This window comes from Camellia sinensis, chromosome 11 (assembly GCF_055761805.1).
Source record: "Camellia sinensis isolate YWXY chromosome 11, ASM5576180v1, whole genome shotgun sequence".
Classification (NCBI taxonomy): domain Eukaryota; kingdom Viridiplantae; phylum Streptophyta; class Magnoliopsida; order Ericales; family Theaceae; genus Camellia; species Camellia sinensis.
In genome coordinates this window covers 67184171-67205990 of record NC_138971.1, presented here as the reverse complement: position 1 = coordinate 67205990, position 21820 = coordinate 67184171, and the positions used below count along the sequence as shown (strand labels likewise).

At 36.4% G+C, this 21820-nt stretch overlaps 1 protein-coding gene across 1 annotated transcript; it reads left to right on the top strand.

The window, feature by feature from the left end:
* The first annotated feature begins 463 nt into the window (after positions 1-463).
* LOC114261250 (uncharacterized) lies at positions 464-922 on the top strand. The gene has a single exon (XM_028201490.2). It carries the CDS (start codon positions 464-466, stop codon positions 920-922), a length of 459 nt encoding a protein of 152 aa, XP_028057291.2.
* Positions 923-21820: the final 20898 nt, after the last annotated feature.

Sequence of the window (21820 nt, the reverse complement as noted above, 5' to 3'; positions counted from 1 at the left end):
AGGGTTGTGCTGCCACCGTCATTCATAGGTACTTCGAGAGATCTTAAACGTCGATATGTTGATGCAATAGCTTTGGTCTAGTGATTTGGAAAAATTGATATCTTTCTTACAATGACTTGCAATCGAGCATAGCCAGAGATCAAAGTTGAGTTAAGACCTAATGAGAAAGCTTAGATAGACTAGATTTAACCTCTTGTGTTTTTAGAGCAAAAATGAAAAAACTAAAGGATGACATCATAAAACATTAAATCTTTGAGAGAGTTGTTGTATATGTTTATGTCATTGAATTTAAAAAAAGTGGTCTTCCACATATACATCTATTATTAATTCTAGTACTGGACAAAAGCCTTTATCTCCTGATAGTTATGATTTAATTGTATCTGCTAAACTTCCCAATAAAAAAAAACATCCTCATTTGTTTTCTATGGTGGTAAAACACATGATGTATGGACCTTGTGGTGAAATGAATCCAAACAACATTTACATGAAGAATGGACAATTCAAAAATCATTATCCTAAAAAATTTGAACCTGTAACAAGCCCTTCCAAAGACTCATACCCAATATATAGGCGTCGTACTGATGGTAATCAACTTAAAATCCAAGGGCAAATTTTGGATAACTGCTGGGTAGTTCCATACGATCCATATATTCTTGCCAAATATGATTGCCACATTAATGTGGAAATTTTTTCAATAATCAAAACTGTCAAATATTTGGTCAAGTATATTTACAAAGGTCATGATATAATTGGATCCCACATTGTTGAAGAAAATCAATCAGAAATCATAGATGAAATCCAACAATTTCAATCCACAAGATGGATTTCACCTCCAGAAGCAATGTGGAGAATTTATGCATTCTCTTTGAATGACATATACCCGTCAATAATCTATCTTCAAATCCACCTTGAACACCAATAATTTGTTATTTTCAATCCTTTAAATGACCTAAATTCTATGTTGAACGATCCCATACATTCAAAAACAATGTTGACTAATTCTTTTTAATGAAAAAGTCAAATGAAAAAGCAAAGGTTGGAAAATATTTATATAAAGAATTCCCTGAACATTATGTTTGGTGGCAACAAGATAGAATGTGACTGAGCGAAAAAAAAAAAAGGGCAAAGTTATTGGGCACATCGTCACAACCCATCATGCACAAGGTGAAAGATATTACCTTGGGTGGCTTCTAAACAACATCAAAGTGCCTAAATCATTTGAATCCTTGATAATCATAAATGGAAGAAAAACGAAAACTTTTCTGGAAGCTACCTTTCTCTATGGTCTCTTAGAATCAGACAACAATCTTGAACAATACTTAGAAGAAGCAATCTCTTACCAAAGGTCTTACTCCCTGAGAAGATTGTTTGTAACCATTCTTGTTTATTGTGCTTCTAATAATCCAAAGCAACTGTGGGAAAAATTCAAAGACTACATACCATAATGCTAAAACAACAAATCTTTCAAAAGAAGAAATTTAAAAAATAAATAAATAAATAAAAATAAAGTTCTACAAAGCATAATTCAATCAATGGATAGAGATATCAAAGATTTCAATATTTTCTTTAACAACATGATCTCATCTAATGATCAAGATACTTGTCGTGAAATTGAAGAAGAAATGACTATTGTTGTTTTTGAAGCTGATTACCTGTCCATTTCCCTATTATCCTCAGAACAAAAGGTAACATTTGACAAAATCTTAGATAGGGTCTTCTCAGAAAATGAAGGGTGGTTTTTCATAGATGGTCCTGGAGGCACTATTAAAACTTTTTTATACAAGGCATTGTTGGCTACAATTAGATCCAAGAATTACATTGCTCTTGCAACAACATCTGGAGTAGCAGCCTCTATTCTCCCAGGAGGCCGCACAACCTATTTTCTTTTCAAAATACCTATAGATGTTGATACATATAAATCTTGCAACAAAGGTAAACAAAGCGGGCTAGCAAATCTTTTGAGAACTTCAAAACTAATCATTTGGTATGAGGCATCCATGGCCAAGAGGCAAAACATCGAGGCATTGAATGATATATTGAAGGATATCAATGAGCCAAGTTACTCTTTGGAGGCAAAGTTGTAGTTTTGGGTGGTGATTTTTAACAAATACACCAGTCATTCCCAAAGGAACAACATATGATTCAATTGATGCTAGCTTGGTCAATTCAGAATTATGGAAATCTCTTGAAAAAATAAAGTTGACTGAAAATATAAGAGCAAGGCATGATCTTTCCTTTAGTAGTTACTTATTGCGCATTGGCAATAGTTCTGAATCAGTCAATGATCAAAACAAAGTCAAATTACCAGTATCTATGATAATTTCCAACAATTTTACAGATGCTAAAAATTTTATCAAACATTTGATTCAAGTTGTGTTTCCAAATCTCAAGAACTACTCAAAAGATCCAATTTCAATGATTGATTCTGCTTACTCTAAAAAATGATTGTGTTCAAGAAATAAATGATTTGTTGATCAAACAATTCCCAACAAAAGGTAGATTATATGCAATCATCGATAAGACAATCGAGCCAAATGATCAAGGACAATATGAAGACTTTTTGAATTCTCTTAAGCCAAATGGTCCCTCACCTCATCATTTAGAATTGAGAATCAATAGTCCAATCATGACTTTCAGAAACATAGATCCTTTAGTAGGCTTGTGCAATGGAACACGATTTATTTGTCGAGATCTGAAAGATTTCATCATTTGTGATGAACTTGTTGGTGATAGCAAAGGACAAGTGGTTTTCATACCACAAATTCCATTGCAACCCTCAGATCAACAAAAATACCCAATTCAGTTTACTAAAACACAATTTCCAGTAAAGTTGTGTTTTTCCATGACAATAAATAAAACACAAGGGCAGACATTACAAAAAGTAGATCTTTACCTATGAGAGCCAGTATTCTCCTATGAATAACTTTATGTTGCTCTATCACGACCTACAACCGCTGCAAATGTTAAAGCTCTCATTCCACCAACAAATCAACATGATTTGGATAACATACCACAAAAAATGTTGTGTATGAAGAACTACTAACACTTGCAGGGTGTATATAATTCATTTTTTTGTTATAAATTTTTGGTAAATCTTCTCTTATTTACTGTAGTTTTAATCTTCTTTTTATTTACATTTATTATAATTATCTATTATCCTTATATTAAATTGTTCCTTATAGTGAATTTTGCAGGATGGATGAAGAAATAACACCCATTAAGAAAATAACTAGCACAACTAAAGAATGGATAGCAAAGGTTTGTGTTTTGGAAAAGTGCAATCCATGAATCCCAAAAAAGGCTCAACAAGATATCAAAGGTTCATTTTGACTGATACAGAGGTTACACTTTCAAAGTCTTATTTTCAACTCTATACCATGTTTACCATATTCATTTTTCAAGTTCTTAACAATAACAATTTTCATTTAATTCATAATTACATAATCCACTGCCTCAGTGACTTCTGTTATATACACCACTTATATAGGGTACACAAGTTCAAGCTACACTTTTTGAAGATCAAATACAACAGTTCCAAGATACTCTGAAAGTTTTTAACTCATACTATGTCTCAATTGCTGCTGTGAAGTTCCTATAAGAAAAATAATGTATCACTCCACAGTCATGGCAATGGCAATGGACAATCACTGCCAGCACACTTATTTGGGATGTTGAAAACACTAATGAAGATAACAACTCCCCAACATATCACTTTGTACTATTCGGTAAATTCTCTAACCACCATGACAATGAAACATCATCCATAGGTAATTTTCTTCAATCAACATAAATAATTATTAACTTACTTTTTCATTATATACTTTTATTGTTTTTATATTTGTAATAGATATTCTTTAAATAGTCATTTAGATTCAGCCACCAAAAACAATCACAACAGAAAATGGAACCACAACTGCACAAGAAATTGTACTCATTAATGAAGAGTAAGTATTTCATATTCTTGCATTTAGTATACCTTCATTTCAATGCTGACAAATTCTCTTAATTGTAACAAGTTAATGCTAATGATTTTAACTTTGTGGGGTCAATTCATCACTAATGAGGAAGAGAAGTTGCAAGCCATTGCTCAGTCCTTCCCAACTTTAATTGCAATCAGGCTTAAAGTGTCATCATTTGACGGTAATTATAATTTTAGCACATTATACTAAATATTAAAAATATATAAAACATTTTTTTGTGTGTGCGTGGATGTGTAGAAGTATACAAAATAAATATAATGAGTTATTATTATTATTATTATTATTATTATTATTATTATTATTATTATTTATATGCAGGACAATCATTATCAATATAACCAACATCAACTTTTATGCTCAACCACAACTTCAAAGCTGCACACCAACTTCACAATTGCTACCATTTGATTTAAATACTTTATCTCTAACAAAAACTTATCGCAAATACTAATATCAAAATAAATTGATGTAGCTGCATTCAAAATGAAGAAGTCATCAAAACTTTACCTTCTCCACTTCAAACTCATTTTCGAAACATTCAAACTCCAAGTTCTAAAATAGATAAAATCATTCCATCAGTAGGATTCCATCTTCTCCAAATGCGGTAAACTTTATACACGTTCTTTTTCTCTTTAAGAGCATCTCCAATGGTTTGCCATTGGAGCTGCCATTGTTACAATATAGCAGCTGGTTTTGAAAAGTAGTGCTCCAATGATTGAATATGACAACTGCTAAATTTGGCAAATGCCAACGCTTGTGCCAAATTTGACACAAGTTTTGGCAGCTTCCATATGTGTCAACTCAGCCAAAACCAACTATTTCCCTCCTCTCTCCTAGCAAAACAGATAAATTTTTGCAAAACCAAATTCACCAATTCAACCATTTTGTTTTTAAAAGAATTCCACAAAGTTTTTTAAAAACCATTTTTTTTTTAATTTACCCAAATTCAGCAAAGTGTTTTTTTTTTTTTAACAGAATCAGCCAACTACAATCCATAAATCTCAATAAATTTGAAACAATTTCAACAAATCTCAAATTCAACAAAGTCAAAAACAATCAATTAAGTAATTTCAAACCAATTTGAAACATTTTCAACAAATCTCAAGCAATCTAAAGCAAATCTCACAGGATATGAACAAAACTTTAAGCAATAAATACCTGGATTTGCTAGTTTTTGTTCATATTTCAAACAATTTCAGCAATCTTTTCTTCTTCTTTATCTTCTTTGTGCCCATCTTCATATTCTCCATTAGAAAGCTGATTTGGAGGAGTGATTCCAAGGGTTTGGGGTTAGGGTTTCAAAATCGAGGGTTTGTGATCTTGGTAGAGAAGAGGGTTAGGGATTTCAGGGCTTTCTGATCTGAGAGAGAGAGAGAGAGAGAGAGAGAGAGAGAGAGAGAAAGGTTTAGGGTAGTTAGAAAGGGTGAGACAACCAGTGATTGGTCAGTAATGGGGGTAAGAGGGAGTGAGAGAAAGGTTTAAGGGGAGGAGAGAGTGATCGATGATGAGGGATGAAGAGAGAAAGAGAGAAACACACAGAGAGAGAGTGCGAGAGGTGACTGAACTCTGAAAATGGAGATGAGAAAGACAGAGTTGGGATGATGATGATTATACAGTGATGATCTCAACCATTGGATTATGAAAAGATCCAATGATGAGATAGTGTCTTGGAATGCTAAAAATGAGCACAATAATGGCTCTATTTCAATCTGGGGAAAAAAATGGCTCCTTTTCCAAATAGAGAAGACATCAACGACTATAAATGAAACGACTACAAAAAAAGGTCATCTTTTTTGTAGTGGTATAAATACAAACACTAGGGTTCAATTTGAGTTCACAGAAAAACATCCCAAATTACATTTTTCTTTTTTATTTTTCACACAATCACTATGGAAAGTTCATCAAAAACAAAGAAAGAAAAAATTATTCAGCATTGATGAAGATGTGACAATTTGTAAAGCTTAGTGTCACATTACTAAAGACTCAATTATTGGCAATTCGCAATCTCATGCTCATTTTTTGAGAAGATTTTTTCAAAATTATTGTCGTTTCAGAATGATTAGTCAATAACACAATTGCCTATCTCATCTCAATGGGGTGTAATAATGAAATTATGATAACCCTGCTCCGTATTATTCTAATTGGTCCTTATTATGAATGTGATTATGTGTTTGATATGATTTTGTGTGCCATTTATGTGAAAATATGTGGTTTTGAATTTCTATCTGTTCACCGTAGGAATATCTGTTTAATTATCTGCTTTGGAATTTAAATTGAAGGCCTTATTGGCCACGGAACCCGAAATTGATTGCGCCATTGTGATTGGCATAATTTTTAGAGCCTACGGTGAAATTTAATTGAAAATTGATTTGGATCAGATTAAATAGATTAAATTGGTGTTTTAGTGCTCAATTATTTAATCTTAATTAATTGTGCTTATGAGAGCTTATATAAAGGGCAAATTACACCCTCATTTGGTGGTTTGGAGATCAAAAATCTGATTCTACACCTTAGAGTGAGAGAGGATTGGCTCTAGAGATAGAGGAAGAGGGAAAATTATGTGTTTGGCTCAAGTTTGTGGAATTTAAAGGTTGGACTCAAGATTCTACTAGAATTTGTGAAGATTAAAGCTCCTAGGTGAGTAAATTCATAAGTTTAATGTTGTAATTTTGTGAATTTAAGGCTTGATGATGATCAAGAACATAGCTTGACTTGAATTTGTTGGAATTGGAGCTTGTATGAACATGCATGTGTATAATTGTTGTAATTTTGTATGTTCAAGCATGTATTGAGTTGAATATGGGATTATGAGCATTAAAACCTACATGCAAGTATAATTTTGTTGATTTTCATGATTATGAGCATCATTGGTGCTATTTGAAAGGGAATTGAGGTCAAAAATTTACATGCATGTTTGGTTGTTGGAAATATGGAGCCTACATGAGATTTGAAGGCATGAGTTCGAATTATGCAAAAGAAGTGTGTAGACGTGCTCCCGGGAACTCCCCGACATTCGCGCGTGCCTGCGATGGGGGTGGATCTCGCTTTGTTCTCTGAGCTACTACAGTTCGGACTCAAATGTCACGGTTCTGAATCTAATCTTACAATGTGCGATGTAAGGTCGATAAATCACCAAAGAGTCCAAATCCGGCAAATCGTTTTGGAAAATTGATTTTTATAAAGTGCCAAACATGGATTGCTTTACCAGATACAGAGTCGCCACCTAAATATTTTATTTTGGGGGAATTTAGGAAACCCTGACTCGTGTCGAGGGCCACGTGTCCGTTATCACCAAAGTTGCCTCGGCTCGGGAACTTGGGTACGATTGGGGAAGGTCATGTAATGAGTACCCCCGCTCGCCCAATCAAAGATCGGCATGTACTAAACATGATATTTTATTTTTGAAAACACATACATTTTTATTCCGGTTAATTAGCTAGAATTACTATGTGATGCGCACAGCATACAAGTATAGACTAGATCGCCTAATTTGGCACAAAACATTGCATATCCGTTTATTTAGAAATGGTTTGAAGTTTGCTACTCGCAAGTAGGCTAAATCGAGGATTTCAATGAATTATTCCAATTCAAGTAATCCGACCTTCACCCACAGGCATTCAGGCAGTTATAGCAAATAAGCAATTAGCCTCATGGCAAGCATGCTTTCATGGTAATCGATAACACACATGCAGTATGCTAAAGCATAAACACTCACAGTGTACTCCGAGCCAAAACAAGGAACTAGTTAGAAATCATGCATGATCCTAGTTCATGTTAATATGGCTAATGCAACACATGCGAGAATGCAATTAAGATAGGCTCGGCTACCTAGAATGTCATGTGAAATGCAACAATTCGATACATGTATTCAAATAGGAATTGAAATACAATGCAGTTAGTATGATGCGCCGAGCCCGGTGCATGCAATACAGATGAATGGATGCATGCATGCAAGCATAAGGTATGCTAAATGAAATATGTCCTAAAACTAACCATCGTAAGCGGTTAAGTAAAAGGGAGAAAGAAATGGGGGATGGAAGACATACATCACACACACGCACGTTTATTATAACAATATGCCCTCTCGACCGAGGGACCGAATAAGAAGCTAACTAGCTAATCTAAGCTAATTAAACTAATTATTACAACACAATTAATTAACTAATCCTAGTTAACTAATTATTACAAAACAAATTGAAATAGCTAAACACATTAACTATTAAAGTACAAAACGAAAGCATAAGCTAGCTATCTAAGCATGGCAGCTAAGGAAAGCAGTAAAACAGGAGGTTCTCAGAGAGAGAAGACTGGACGCATGCCCGGTTGCCTCGTTCGGAAATCCAATGCGATGCCTCAACTTGCCTCTGTTTGCAATGTTTCCAGAACCTTGCACAAAGCTCCAGAAAGCTGAAACTCTACCTTGGGGACCTGTGGGAGGGTGGCCGATCAGTTGTTGGTGTCTGCAGCCATGGCCGACCACCTATCTTTGTTGAAAGCTAGAAAAAGTGGTCAGCCAGCTAGTTTTTCTGGCTAGCCGACCAATTGTTGCTGTTGAACTGCAATTTGCTGCAACAGAGAGCAAGAAAGGGCACGGCAATGTATTTGCAAGATATGTGTGCACAACCATCCTCCCTATCATGTCATGAACTCAAGGGAGTGTAGTTCTCGACCCTCGGGCCACCAATCGTGCATTTCAATGCATGATGGCCGAGAGGCGAAGTTGCACAATTCAATATGAAAATGAATGCACAAGTAAACACATAAGGCCTAGAACTATATCATGTATAATTAAGAGCGTCAGCGATTGGGAATTAAGGCATAAGTCATCACTTTAAGTATGAAACGTCCCTTTTTTCCCGTGTTTGGACTAACACCTATTCCAAACACAATGCAACACATAACATGGCATACACAATGTGACTCGAGCATGCAAACATGCAATGCAATGCAATGAAACAAGCATATGAACAATATGCAAGGGACAAGCATGCAAACATGCAAGGCAACATAACATAGCATACTCAATGCTCGATGGTATGCATGCTCAATGCAAAGCAACTTTAGATTTTAAGTACAATGTAATGCATGCATGCACAATGCAATGCAACAAGGGCAACTTATCGATGCTAGGGACATGCATACTCAATGCAAAGGACTACTTGGCATACACAATGCATAGAACTACATGGCATGCACAATGCAATGTAAGATGGCATACTTAATGCAATGAACAATAAGCATGCGAACAACATATAAACAAGCATGCTAAATGGACTTAAACCAAAAGGGGGTAGACCTCAGTCATGCCCAAACCAGTGGCCATTGGTGATAAAATTAAGGCAAATGAAGCATATACAAGCATGCACATGCAATGGCCCATCAAAGAGGCCTAAGAGCACAACTCTCAAGAGTGCTCAAAGAGTGACAAATGTGCAAGTGTAACAACACTAAGTGCACTGAAATTAGACAAGAAATGATGCCAAATCACTTAAACAATGCAAGTAAAGCATGCTAGGGTCCTAAAGCATGAAAGCTAATAAAGAGGACTACAAAGGAGGCATGCAATACATGGCAAATAAGCATGAACTAAGCATGGACAAAGCTCAAGGAGGTCAAAACAAAGACCTAAACATGCTGAGATGAGGGTTCAAAGACCAAGGCATGCAAGCATTCAAGCTAAGCCATAAACTAGGCAACAATGCACAACACTCAAAGACACTTAAAAAGTGAATGAAGTGGCAACATGGCAATGCTAAATGCTCTGAAATGAAATATTAAATGATGCCAAATCATCTAAATAGCTCAAAGATAGCATGCATGAGTCAACAAAACACAAAGCTAGCAAGGCCAATTGCACTACAGTTATACAAAGCATGAAGGATATGGAAAAGGCAACCCAAAACAGTCCTAGAACATGTTAAAATAAGTCTAAAACATGCATGGAAGGAAACCAAAATAAGCTAGCATGAAGGGCATAAGTCATGATGCATACAAGGCAAATAAAGTGGATTACACTACACCTATTAAGACCAAGCATGGGATGACTTAATCAACAAAAAGCAGAGTTATATCATGGCATAATAACCCCAAATAAGCACTGAAATGATAGCTCACAAGCTAAGGCATGAGGGGATACACTATGGCTCATGTTAAGACATAAAGGGGGAAACCCTCCAACACATTGAATGAGTGATAAATGGAAGTGCATGACCATGAAACATAGACTGAAATCACATAATAAATGATGCCAAATCATTCAAATAGTCCAAGTAAAGCATGCTAGTGGACTTGATACACAAAGCTAACAAGCTAGATTGAACCATGGCTATACAAAGCAAGTCATGCATGGCCAAAACAACCAAAATCAGAGCTAAAGCATGCTAAAACATAGACAAAAGCTTCATGAAGTTAAGCCAAAAGCATGCTAGGATGACATGTTACAACATGATGCATGTTAGGCTATTTCATGAAAATACACTACAAGTGCATGGAGCATGCAAAGGCTAACCAAAACAAACCCTAACAAATGTATGACATGGCAAAACATCACCAAAAACATGTTGAAATGGACTCAACACAAGCTAAAATGACATGCTACTTCATGAAGCATACAAAGCTAGTGTGTGTGATTTACACTACAAGTGTATTATGCATGCAAGGGATGACCAAACCAAGCAAAAACAATGGCATGCCACAGAAAAATAACCACAAATATAAGCTAAGATATGGCCAACAGAAGCTTAAAACACATGCTCAAACATGAGGCATATATGGCAAGTATTGAAAATACAAGGAGAGGGTATCCCCTCTCCTATTTGGGACCTCAAAACACCCTCCCCACCACTGAAATTCCTCTGAGTTTCAGTGGTGAGAAGGCCAAAACAAGGTGGTCCCAAAGGCTCACAAAGAAGGCACAAAAGCAAGGCCAAACAAGGCCTAAGAGGGGGTAAACAACCCCAATTACAAAAATGACCTTAAACAAACTTCTTAAGCACCAAAATATAGGACTTTTTTCAATAGGAAGTTAGGCTCAAAACAGCATGCAAAAGGGCTCAAAAGCTTAAGCAAAAATGGGGGTTTTAAGGGTTAAAGACTCACCCTTGATGAACTTCTTCAAGGCTGCAACTCCAGCAGGTTTTTCAAGCTCAAACCAACCCAAGAACACCAAAATCAGCTCCTAAGCACGTCAGTAGCAAAAGGATGGTGTTTGAGTGTGTGTTTGTGTGTTAAAGTAAGACAAAATGACTCTTTTGAACACAAAACAAGAGCAAAATGAAGAAGTATAGATACAAAACTATATGTATCACTCTAACCCTTTTTTTCTGAACCTAAAGGAGGGAGGAGATGGTTCTCTCTTATAGAGAACCAAAAGCAAAGCTTCTTGGAGAAGCTAAGGTTCAAGGCAATCCCTCCATACATGTGTATGGAGGATAGTTTCAGTGCCCTCCAGCTGTGCCAGCTGGAGGAAAATATCTCCAAAAAGGTGGCAAAAAGCAGCCGACCACTTGAAGTGGTCGGCCAGCTACTTCAAGTGGTCGGCCGACCACCACAAGTGGTCTCCCAAGACAAGAAGTGGTCGGCCATGGTGGGAGATGATGAGCACACTGAAAACAAGCCTGGGGTGGGGTGGTCGACCAGAAAAGATGGCTCAAAGACCTCGGAGACCAGTTGTCAAATCAGAAAATTGGCTGGCGGGAAGAAAAGTGGTCTCCAAGGAAAAAAACTGGTCTCCCACCCTTGTACCACCTTCCAAACAAGGAAAACAAGGTTTGTACCAAAAACAAACCAAAACGGATGCAAGACAAAAGTTCAGGAGGCAAAGCGCGCAACCGGGAGCCTCGAAAACTAGCTGACAAACACCAAAAGTGGTTTACGACCACAAAAGTGGTCTCCCAAACCACAGTGGCCCTCTAGGCCAAGGAAACAAGATGTGGTTCAAAAATCACGCCAAACGGAGAACGTTAAGCGGTCCTGAGACAAGTCACGCGGCCGAAGGCTCCGAAAATCAGAAACTAGTCTCTAAACGGCAAAAGTGGTCTACGACCATGAAAAGTGGTCTACGACCACAAAGAGATGGTCTACAAGACCTCTCCCTCCCTCAGGGAAGAGAAACAAGGCCTGGTCCGCAAACCGAGCCAAAGCACAAAGAGTTAAGAGGCTCGGGGGCAAGGCACTCGGCCAAAACTCCAAAAAATCGAAACGAGCACGACATGCACTATCACCGAGCGCTCAATCGATGACGTCTGAGTCTTAAGGTTGGTCAAAAATGGGGTGTATACAAAGTGTTGAATAATTTGAGAATGTGATCATGATTTTGAGCAATTGACCTCATCTTGCTTGTATACGCATGATATACAATGTGTTTGCATGTTTTGGAACCAAAATTATGAGTTTTGAACCTTTGGAGGTCGAATTCGAACTTGAAGAACAATTCTAGATTTTCCAGAATTTGGGATGTCTGCTCGAGCGGGGAAGGCGCCGCTCGAGCGGGAAATACGAGCTCCCAGGACTTTTTGCAGACATGATGTCCGCTCGAGCGGGGAGCTATGTGGAATGACCTTCAGCTCAAGCGCCCGAATTCACGCTTGAGCATAAAAACGAGGCAACCAGTACTTTTGCAGACCTTATGGATCCGCTCGAGCGGGGAAGTCCACGCTCGAGCGGGGACCCCTGTTTCTGAAATTTTGAAAATGCATTATGTGCTTCGTTTTCCGTTCTCTTCCACTTCTAAGTACTCTTAGGCATGCATTAAGCATTGTAAATGAGTTAAAAGGATAAGAATGAAGCCTAAAGAGGAATATGTGGATTAAAAACGGATTGATTTGTTTGTGACCCATTGTGTTCATGGAATGTGTAGGGTCGAGCTCCAGGGCAAATCATCTAGTCGATCACTGTGAGTAATATCTTATTAAAGATATCTGAAGTATGTTATTTGTCCAATTACTTACTTCTATGTAAGTCTTATACGTTTGTTAACTCGTATGAATGGGCTGAAGGCCAGTTTGACATGAATAAAAGTATGAACTGGCCGAAGGCCAGTTTGACATGAAAGGACGTATGAATGGGCCGAAGGCCAGTTTGACATGAAAGAACGTATGAATGGGCCGAAGGCCAGTTTGACATGAATGAAAGTACGAATGGGCTGAAGGCCAGTTTGACATGAAAGAAAGTATGAATGGGCCAAATGCCAGTTTGACATAAATGAAAGAATGGTTGGGCCAAAGGCCAGTATGACACGAATGAATGGGCCAGAGGCCGTATGACATGAATGGATGGGCCAGAGGCCGTATGAAACAAATGATTGGGCCAAAGGCCATCGGACAAGAACGAATTGGGCCCAAGGCCATTTGATGTGTTTGGAATCGCAGTTACTTGACCTATTGATATTTATATATATACTAGATAGAAATACGAATTGGGCCCAAGGCCGTTTGAAGCATGTTGTTCTAAATACTGCTTGTGTAACTTCTTCATTTGATATTATTCACTGGGCTTTCGCTCACGCTCATTCATGTGTTTGTAGGTGAGCCAAGGAAGGTCCAAACCCAGCCTCAGTGAAGTTTGTGTGGAACAACCAAAGTTTTGCAGAGTCAGGCCTTACGTCTCACGCACGAGACTCGTCTTCGCCCTTTTGCTATCTTGTTTTATTTTGTCATGTTGGCGAGGACTTTAAATACCGTTTGTACATAGTTTTGATTGGCTAACCCAGACTTGAATGATCCTGTATGTATAGAACTTTGTATTAGTACATATTTTGATGTACATATCTTGATGTGAGTTATTAACATGTATATGTATGGATTGTTATGACGTGCCATATAAGCACAGCTCTACGGACAAAAGTTTGAAATTGCTTCCGTTTGGCCCCTTTACTCTGTTGAGTTATGTCTGGAATGGTTTGAGGCCGTAGGTAATCCCTTGATTATTGGCCGATTACGTCCTTAACCCATAGGGACAGGTTCGGGTCATGACAAAAATGTTGTAACAAATTTCATGGGTAGTTAGCGAAAGTGGAAAATCTACACCCAAGTGGAATGCCTCAAGTTGATATAGTAAGATTTCATCTTCATTTATTATATTAACTTTTTATTTTGTCTCATATAAGAATTAACTAATTGATTAATTTAATATTTTATTCATACAAATTCTTGCAAAACTTTTATACTATCAAGATGAAAACAAACATTTTACTTTTGAACATTATTGGCTAATCTTGCAAAACAATAGTAGGTGACAATATGTAGCTCCTACAAACGTAGTGAAGACAAGGATACATATACTATTTTCCTTTTATTCAGCCCTTGAATCCTATATGGATAACTACATTTCTCTTGAAGAAGATAATACTCCAAGTGTTGGTAATAATCCAATTGGTGAGGGTAGCGTCTTTGCAAGAGGTAAAAGGCCTATAGATAGGAAATCTACAAAAGAATTACTTCGAAAAAGTCAAGTCATTAAAGATGAAGTCTACAAATTTAACAATTTATTGGAGATATTTAACCAACACTTTGTTGAAAAGAAAATAAAAAAAAAGCTAAAAGAGAAGATAACAAGTTCAAGCATTGTAAGAGATGAAAGAACTTGAGACCAAAAGGGCATGTGACCATTAAAACACCATTGCTATAATTTAGCAATTTGCTACTATTCATTGCCAATTATAGCAATGGCAATTCTATTATAGCATTTGTTATTGGAGATGCTTTAAATATGTTAAATATATCAATAGTAGACATTTCTAATTACTTGTTACTAGAAAATGTATTGGATCAAAGCAACTATGTTCATCACCTCACTTGATCAACCTTTTTGGTACATGAGCTGCAACAATTGCTAGAAATCAATAAATGCAAAATATCAAATTGTTTTTTACTGTTTCCACTGCAAAAAGAAAAAAGTTATTGCAAAATTAAGGTAACAACAAAATAATGATACACCTTTAATGTAACTAATGCTTTATATTCAATGAAACTAACATATAATTTACTACAAACAAACAGAGTCAAATTCCAAGTTGATTGTGCTAGAATATCACGTTATTCAACTAAAAATTTCAAATGAAGCCCATCCAAAATTGATTGTGCTAGTATATCACATTATTCAACTAAAGCCTCGATAGTACCAATTCAGTGGACAAGTAATGCTTCAGCATATTATTACATCAGTGAACAATGATGATGCAGAACCCTCCATGATAACTCTTGCTTCAAAAGCACATCATCAACCTGTCCAAATAGAACCCAATGCAAAGAAAAAATTGTTCCCATCAAGTGTTGGTAGTACTGGTGTTGTAATTTCTGAAACAAATGCTGAAACAAATGCTACTTCTAATATTTCAACTGTTGTTGTTTGTACAACTACTGCTTTTAATATTCCTACTAAAACAAGTGTACCCTCTGCAAAATCTCTCCAGAAAGAACACTCTAGAATATTGTATTTTTGTAGTTTTATGTTTGTAGTATGCTACTGCTTATATTACTACAATGTGTTAGACACAACTCAATATTACTGTCGTAACATGTCTTAGGGTGTGTTTGTTTGGACGGACTGGATAAGGAGGGATTGGAATCCATCAGATTGTAATCCTGGGATTCATAGTCCTAGGGCTATTTGGTTGGATAGGATATGTATCCCATGTTTGTTTAGTCATGGGATTAGATGTCAGGAAATGACTATTTGGTTGAATAGGATATGAATCCTATGTTTGTTTGGGATATTATGGAGAAGAATAAATGCTCAAATGACTATTTTACCCTTTTCAATTATTTACTAATTAATAGCAATATTAAACATATCTTTAATATTTTAATTATTTTTAGCTAGATTAAATAATATTTTATTTTATTTTATTTTTTACACAATTAAATAAGTTTATTTTTCAAAAATTAAGTAAATTAAATATCAATAAAAATATATGTTATTTTTTAATTAAAATTTAAATAAATTTATTTTTAAAATTAATAATAATTAAATAATGAAATTAAATAAAACATCTATTAAAATTTAAATAATGAAATTAAATAAAATATAAACAAATTTTAAAATAAAACATCAATAAAATATTTATAAAAAATTATTTTAAAAAATTAAATACATAACACATCAATAAAAAATTAAATAAAATTATTTTATTTTTAAATTGAGACATTTAAGTTTTATTAAATTTTACTAAATATAATACATAATTAAATAGTAGAGGGTCAAAATGGTCATTTCAGTACCTAATCCCCATATCCTTCTTTATCTCCCCCATTTGTGTCCCCCCCTAATGGGACGCAATAGTCCAACACATTTGGGACTAATAGTCTAGAGGGACTATTAGTCCGAAGCGAAATTGGAAAACCAAATAACGGATATAAATCTTATCCCACCCTTAAATCCCTCTAAACAAACAACACCTTACTGTTTATGTAAGTAAATTATCCAATATTACTTATAATGGGTAACTAAACCACTTATCGCTACAACCCCCTTCCTCTTTGTGCATGAATAGTTTGGAGTTAATTTTTTTAATACTATTCTCAAAATAAATAATAAATAATAAATAAAAAAAAGAGCATGCATGGTTGTTTTTACAGATCACAAAGTCGAAGTTATTGTTGTTGTGTCCAACAAGCTATGGAACCTTCCAGATATTCATTCCGTGCAAACCTTGCCAACATCCAAGCCAACGATAAGCCTTACATGGTGGGTCGGCTGAACAACATTTGAAATACTTCCAAACAAAACATGGTACGTCATCGTCTTGCTCTCATGTCTGTAGATTTATACAAATAAACAGTATGGATGCAAGGCACCCCTATTTTATTGTCACATTTTATAGTCCATAATATTTTTCATTTCATTTTTTCCCATCTATGGTTCATTCATTCAAAGAATCAAATTTATTATCAGAATTGCATTATTATCTCCTATCATTAATGGGCATCGGCTAGCATGCTTTGCACGGAGCCTCCTCACTAGTCTTTAACTTATTTGGCAAACTTATTTTGTGTACCCCCCCGAGAAAAAAAAAAAAAAAAAAACTTAATCACTATAAAGTCATTAGAAAAGCAGCCAAAAAGATCATTTTGGTCACTTTAAAAAACTAAAAATTGTGCCAAATAAATGATTTTTTCGTAACATTTTTTTATTTTATTTTATTTTAATTAATTAACCAACGGAATGAAGCTTTAGTTTAAGGGGGAGAAAAGAAAAGTAAATTGTTAAAAAGTCCAAGTTAAGGAGAGTATAAGGCATTAAGTCTAGTTAATATTTTTTTGTTAGTGAGAGATGTGCCCTTTGTGAAATAGTTTGGTGAGAAATCCTTTCGTTGATTTTAAAGAACATTTTGTTGTCAATTCTACCCCTTAATTTATCTATTGATTTTTATTTTATCTGTTGACTTTTCGTTAACTATCAGTTCAAATTTATAGCTATCTGTTCAAATTTTTTGATCATCTACTCAAATTTTTGACTATCTGTTCAATTTTTTCCTCTTATCTGTTCAAATATTGTAGCTCGGCTTTTCATGCCCCCTTTCGAAAGACGAATAAGCCCTACATTATCAAACTCCCGCAGCTCTGAATATGATCTCGCAAGTGCAATGTAAAATAAATAAACACCAAAGAGTCCAAATCCGGAAAATCTTTTGAAAAATCGATTTTAAATCAAATTGCAAAAAATGGACTGCTTTGCCAGATACAGTGTCACCACCTAAATATTTTTGAGAAATTTAGGAAGCCCATAACTCATGCCAAAGGCCACGTGTTTGTTATCACCAAGATTGTGTCGGCTCGAGAACTTCCGTACGAGAGGAGAATGTCATGAATTGAGCACTCCCGCTTGCCTGATTAAAGATCAGCCTCTACTCATTATATGCTCTTGTTCTATTTATTCGGCTAGCATTACTATGTGATGTGCACACAAGTATAGACTAATTTGCAAAAATTGGAACACTTGATTTCATGTTTGTTTTTGAAAATTGTTTCGAATATGTACTACTTGAAAAAGTGATCGCATATGAACATTACTCAAATTATTCCAATTCAAGCAATTAGTCTTCATGCACAGGCATTCAAACAATTTATCAATTAAGCACTTCGCCTCATGACAAGCATGCTAGACATGACAACAATCACACTTATGCAATTATGCTAAAGCAAAATGCTCACCTAATACGCCAAGTCAAAAAAGATGATAAAGTTAGAATAATGCAGGATCCTAACTATGCACTATGACTAATGCAACACATGCGATATGGAATCACTAGGCTTGACTACTAATATGGCATATGAATCAATTTGATAGCATGCAGTTTAAGCATTTTTTCAAAGAAGTATTTAAATGACAATGCTAGTTAGAATGATGTACTGAGCCTCGGTGCATGCAAAACAAGTGGATGCAAATCATGAAAGATGCTAAAAGAAACATGATGCACTAAACTAACCATCATAAGCAATTAAATAAAAGAGAGAAAGACGTGGGGTTGAAAGACATACACATTATTACAAGTTTTGTGCCGTCACACAGGAGAGTCCGAATAAACTAACTAGCTAAACTTATTAACTAGGTATTACAAAATGAAATGAATAAATTAGTTAAGCTACTTAACTAACTATTACAATGACAAATTAATCAATTATTCTAGCTATTTAAGTAATTATTACAAGACAAAATTGAATAACTAGTTTGGCTAACTACTTATTTACAACACTCTACAAAATTAACTAGCTACAACTAATTAATTACAACAAATATCTGAGCTAAGTACTTAGACTAAACAGTCCCAGGGAGCAAGGAGTGCTCACGCATGCGCGGATTTCCACCTGAAAAGCACACTGTTCTGCTGCTAGGAAGCCTCGGTTGCACAGTTAGAACACTTGCACTGTTTTTCACCTCAAAACCAACTATGTTTCATTTCAAAAAGCTACTGCTAGATTTTGCAAAGGTGGCCCGTAGGCTAGAAGTGGTGGCCTACCGGCCATTGATCCTGGTTCTTCCTGCTGCAACAGAGAGCAAACAGAGTAGGCACAGGGTATTCTCAAAGGTTGTTTGCAAAACTTATCCCTCATTATCATCAATCAGCTCAAAGGAGTGGAAAAATTTGATTCACAAACCATCAATTGATGCAATTTCATTGCATGATGGCCTATGAACCAAAGGGTTCAAGTTCAATAAATGCATCAAATAAAGACTCTTAAACCTCCTCCCTATCATGGATTAATCAAGGGAAGTGGTTGACTATGACTCTTGAACCGTATACATCGCTAGCAAGTATGAAAGGATTCAAGACTCAAGGGTTCAATTAACGTCCGATTGAACCCAACCAAGTTATTATCTTGCATCATTTTTAGTCCTCAATTTTATTACTTCATTTTAATTACCAACCATTCCTTAGTAATTTAAGTCTGAAGATGAATTTTAAGTCCTTTAATGGAAAGAAGAATCAAACCAAAAGTTGTTTTAGACATGAGAGAAGTTTCATGCCGTTGGTAATGAACCCCCAAAGGGATTAAACCATTAAGCACAGGACCTCAATTTCATGCTTTGAACAAGCAACTAGTTTGAACCAACTTTCAAAGCAAAGCAAAAGCCAAGAAAGGAGAGAGGTTGCAGAAGTGATTAAAGGTGATCACAAGTATGGAAAGCTATAAATAAGTGTTGTCAACTCAAATAGGCTGGTGGCTAAGGCTTAGACCACCAAACCTATGATGACAAATACACTATAAGCATGCAATACGAGGCTCAAATGCAATGAACACTAAAAAAATAGTCCTTAAACAGTGCTAAATAAGTCCTAAATCATGCTGGAATTGAGATAAAAATAGCTAAAGCATGGAGCATCTTAGGCTAGTAAGCAAGACACAATGAGGGGAGGCTAACCCCTCCAATTTTGGACTTCAAAACAACATTATAGCTACTGAAAAAGCTCTGAAAATCAGCGTTCAAAAGCTCCAAAAAAGATAGTGTAAAGGTGGAAAACACAAGGGTAAAGGCTAGAGAAGCAAGGTGGAAAGAGAGGTGAACCACCCCTCCACCCTTTAAGGCTAACCACAAGTTTCAGCCCAAAATTAAAGAGTGTAAACAGCCCAAAAACAATAGAAAAACAGTAGGAAAACAATAGGAAAATAGGAAACAAAACTAAGGAAACAAGCTATGCCTTATACCTCTTGAAGAGGAAAGCACTTCCAAGCAACAATGCAACACAAACACACCCTCAAGAGCTCAAAGAGGGCTCAAAAGTAACTCAGCTCAAAGATGGTAAGGTTTGGTTTAGAGTGTATAGGCAAAAGGTCAAGAAATTTGCCAAATAGAGAGAGAATTGTAGAGAGAGAGAGAAAATAATTTGCTTCAAAATTTTCTAACCTTGAAAGCAAGAGAGGAGATCCTCTATATATAGAAAAACATCACACTCCCCCAGAAATATCAATACATACACGTGTAAGAAGGTGCATGCATCTGCCAACAGCTGGCACAGTTGATAAAAAAATATTTGCAAAACACACTTGTGGCCAGCAGGCCACTAATCCTGGCTGTCAGGCCACACTAGTGGCCGACAACCAAAGGTGGTGACCACAGGTCACAAGGGTTTGCAAGGTTGCAGAACTCTAGTTTTGGTCCAAAACAAGGCAAAAGGTGTGTAGGGTTTGAAAGGCTCAAAGCTGTGGCGTTCCATCGAGGACTTCCGAGCACTTAACCAGCATACACACATTCATCATTGGGTGTGCAAGTGGTAACGTCCAAGTCGTAAGGGCGGTCACAAATTGGGTGTCTACAGTTGCCCCTCTTTAACAGAACTCGGAGTCATGAAATGACGTGAGTGAATGTCAAAACCCGAAGACGACCCATTTTGACAAGGCCGTAAGACTTGGACAAACAATCAAGACAAAAATAAATTGGTTGCGCTCGCAAGCTACCTACGTATCCCTTTGCAATGAATCAAACCAACGTAATTCTGGGGCAAGATGCAAATCATATACACAAAGAAACTATGAAGTTGGACTCACACGCTTCACGAAGCCAGCTATTTTGAAAACTCATGAGTATGCAAGATGATGCAATAAGCAATAACAGATGCAAAAATCAATAACAAGTTAAAAACACATGAATGAGTAGCTTCAAGCTTAAAACCAACACAAATTCCATGCAAAAAGTTCTACAACACAATCCAACCACGCCAAAACGTGAGACAAGAAAAAAAACACAGCTCAGGATTGCGTTTCACGCATCTTGAGAAATTGAGAAAAAAAAACCGCTTGGGCTCATGCTTCACACATCTCAAGATAAAACAAGCCCAGGGTCACGCGTGTCCTGAGATACAAGAAAAATCGCTTAGGCTCGCTTCACACGTCTTCGAGATAAAACACGCTCAGATCCGCTTTTCATGCGTCCTGAGATATAAGAGAAACTGCTTGGGCTCATGCTTCACACGTCTCAAGATAAAACACACCCAGGGCCGCGCTTCTTGCGTCCTAAGATACAAGAGAAACTGCCTGGGCTCGAGCTTCACGCGTCCCAAGATAAAACATGCCGGGGCCACACTTCACACGTCCTAAGATACAAGAGAAAACGTTCATGCTCGCGTTTCACGCGTCCCGAGATAAAACCCATCCAGGGCCACCCTCCACGTGTTCTGAGATACAAGAGAAACTGCTTAGGCTCATGTTTCACACGTCCCGAGATAAACCTTGCCTAGGGTCGCGCTCTACGTATCCTGAGATACAAGAGAAACTGCTCGAGCTCGCGTTTCATGCGTCCCGAGATAAAATCCGCCCAGGGCCGCGCTCCACGCATCATGAGATATAAGAGAAATCGCTTGGGCTCGCGTTTCACACGTCTCAACATAAAACCTGCCCAAGGCT

Bases quoted from the DNA above. Each gene is read 5' to 3' on its own strand.
- LOC114261250 (XM_028201490.2), top strand. From the start codon at position 464: ATGAATCCAAACAACATTTACATGAAGAATGGACAATTCAAAAATCAT.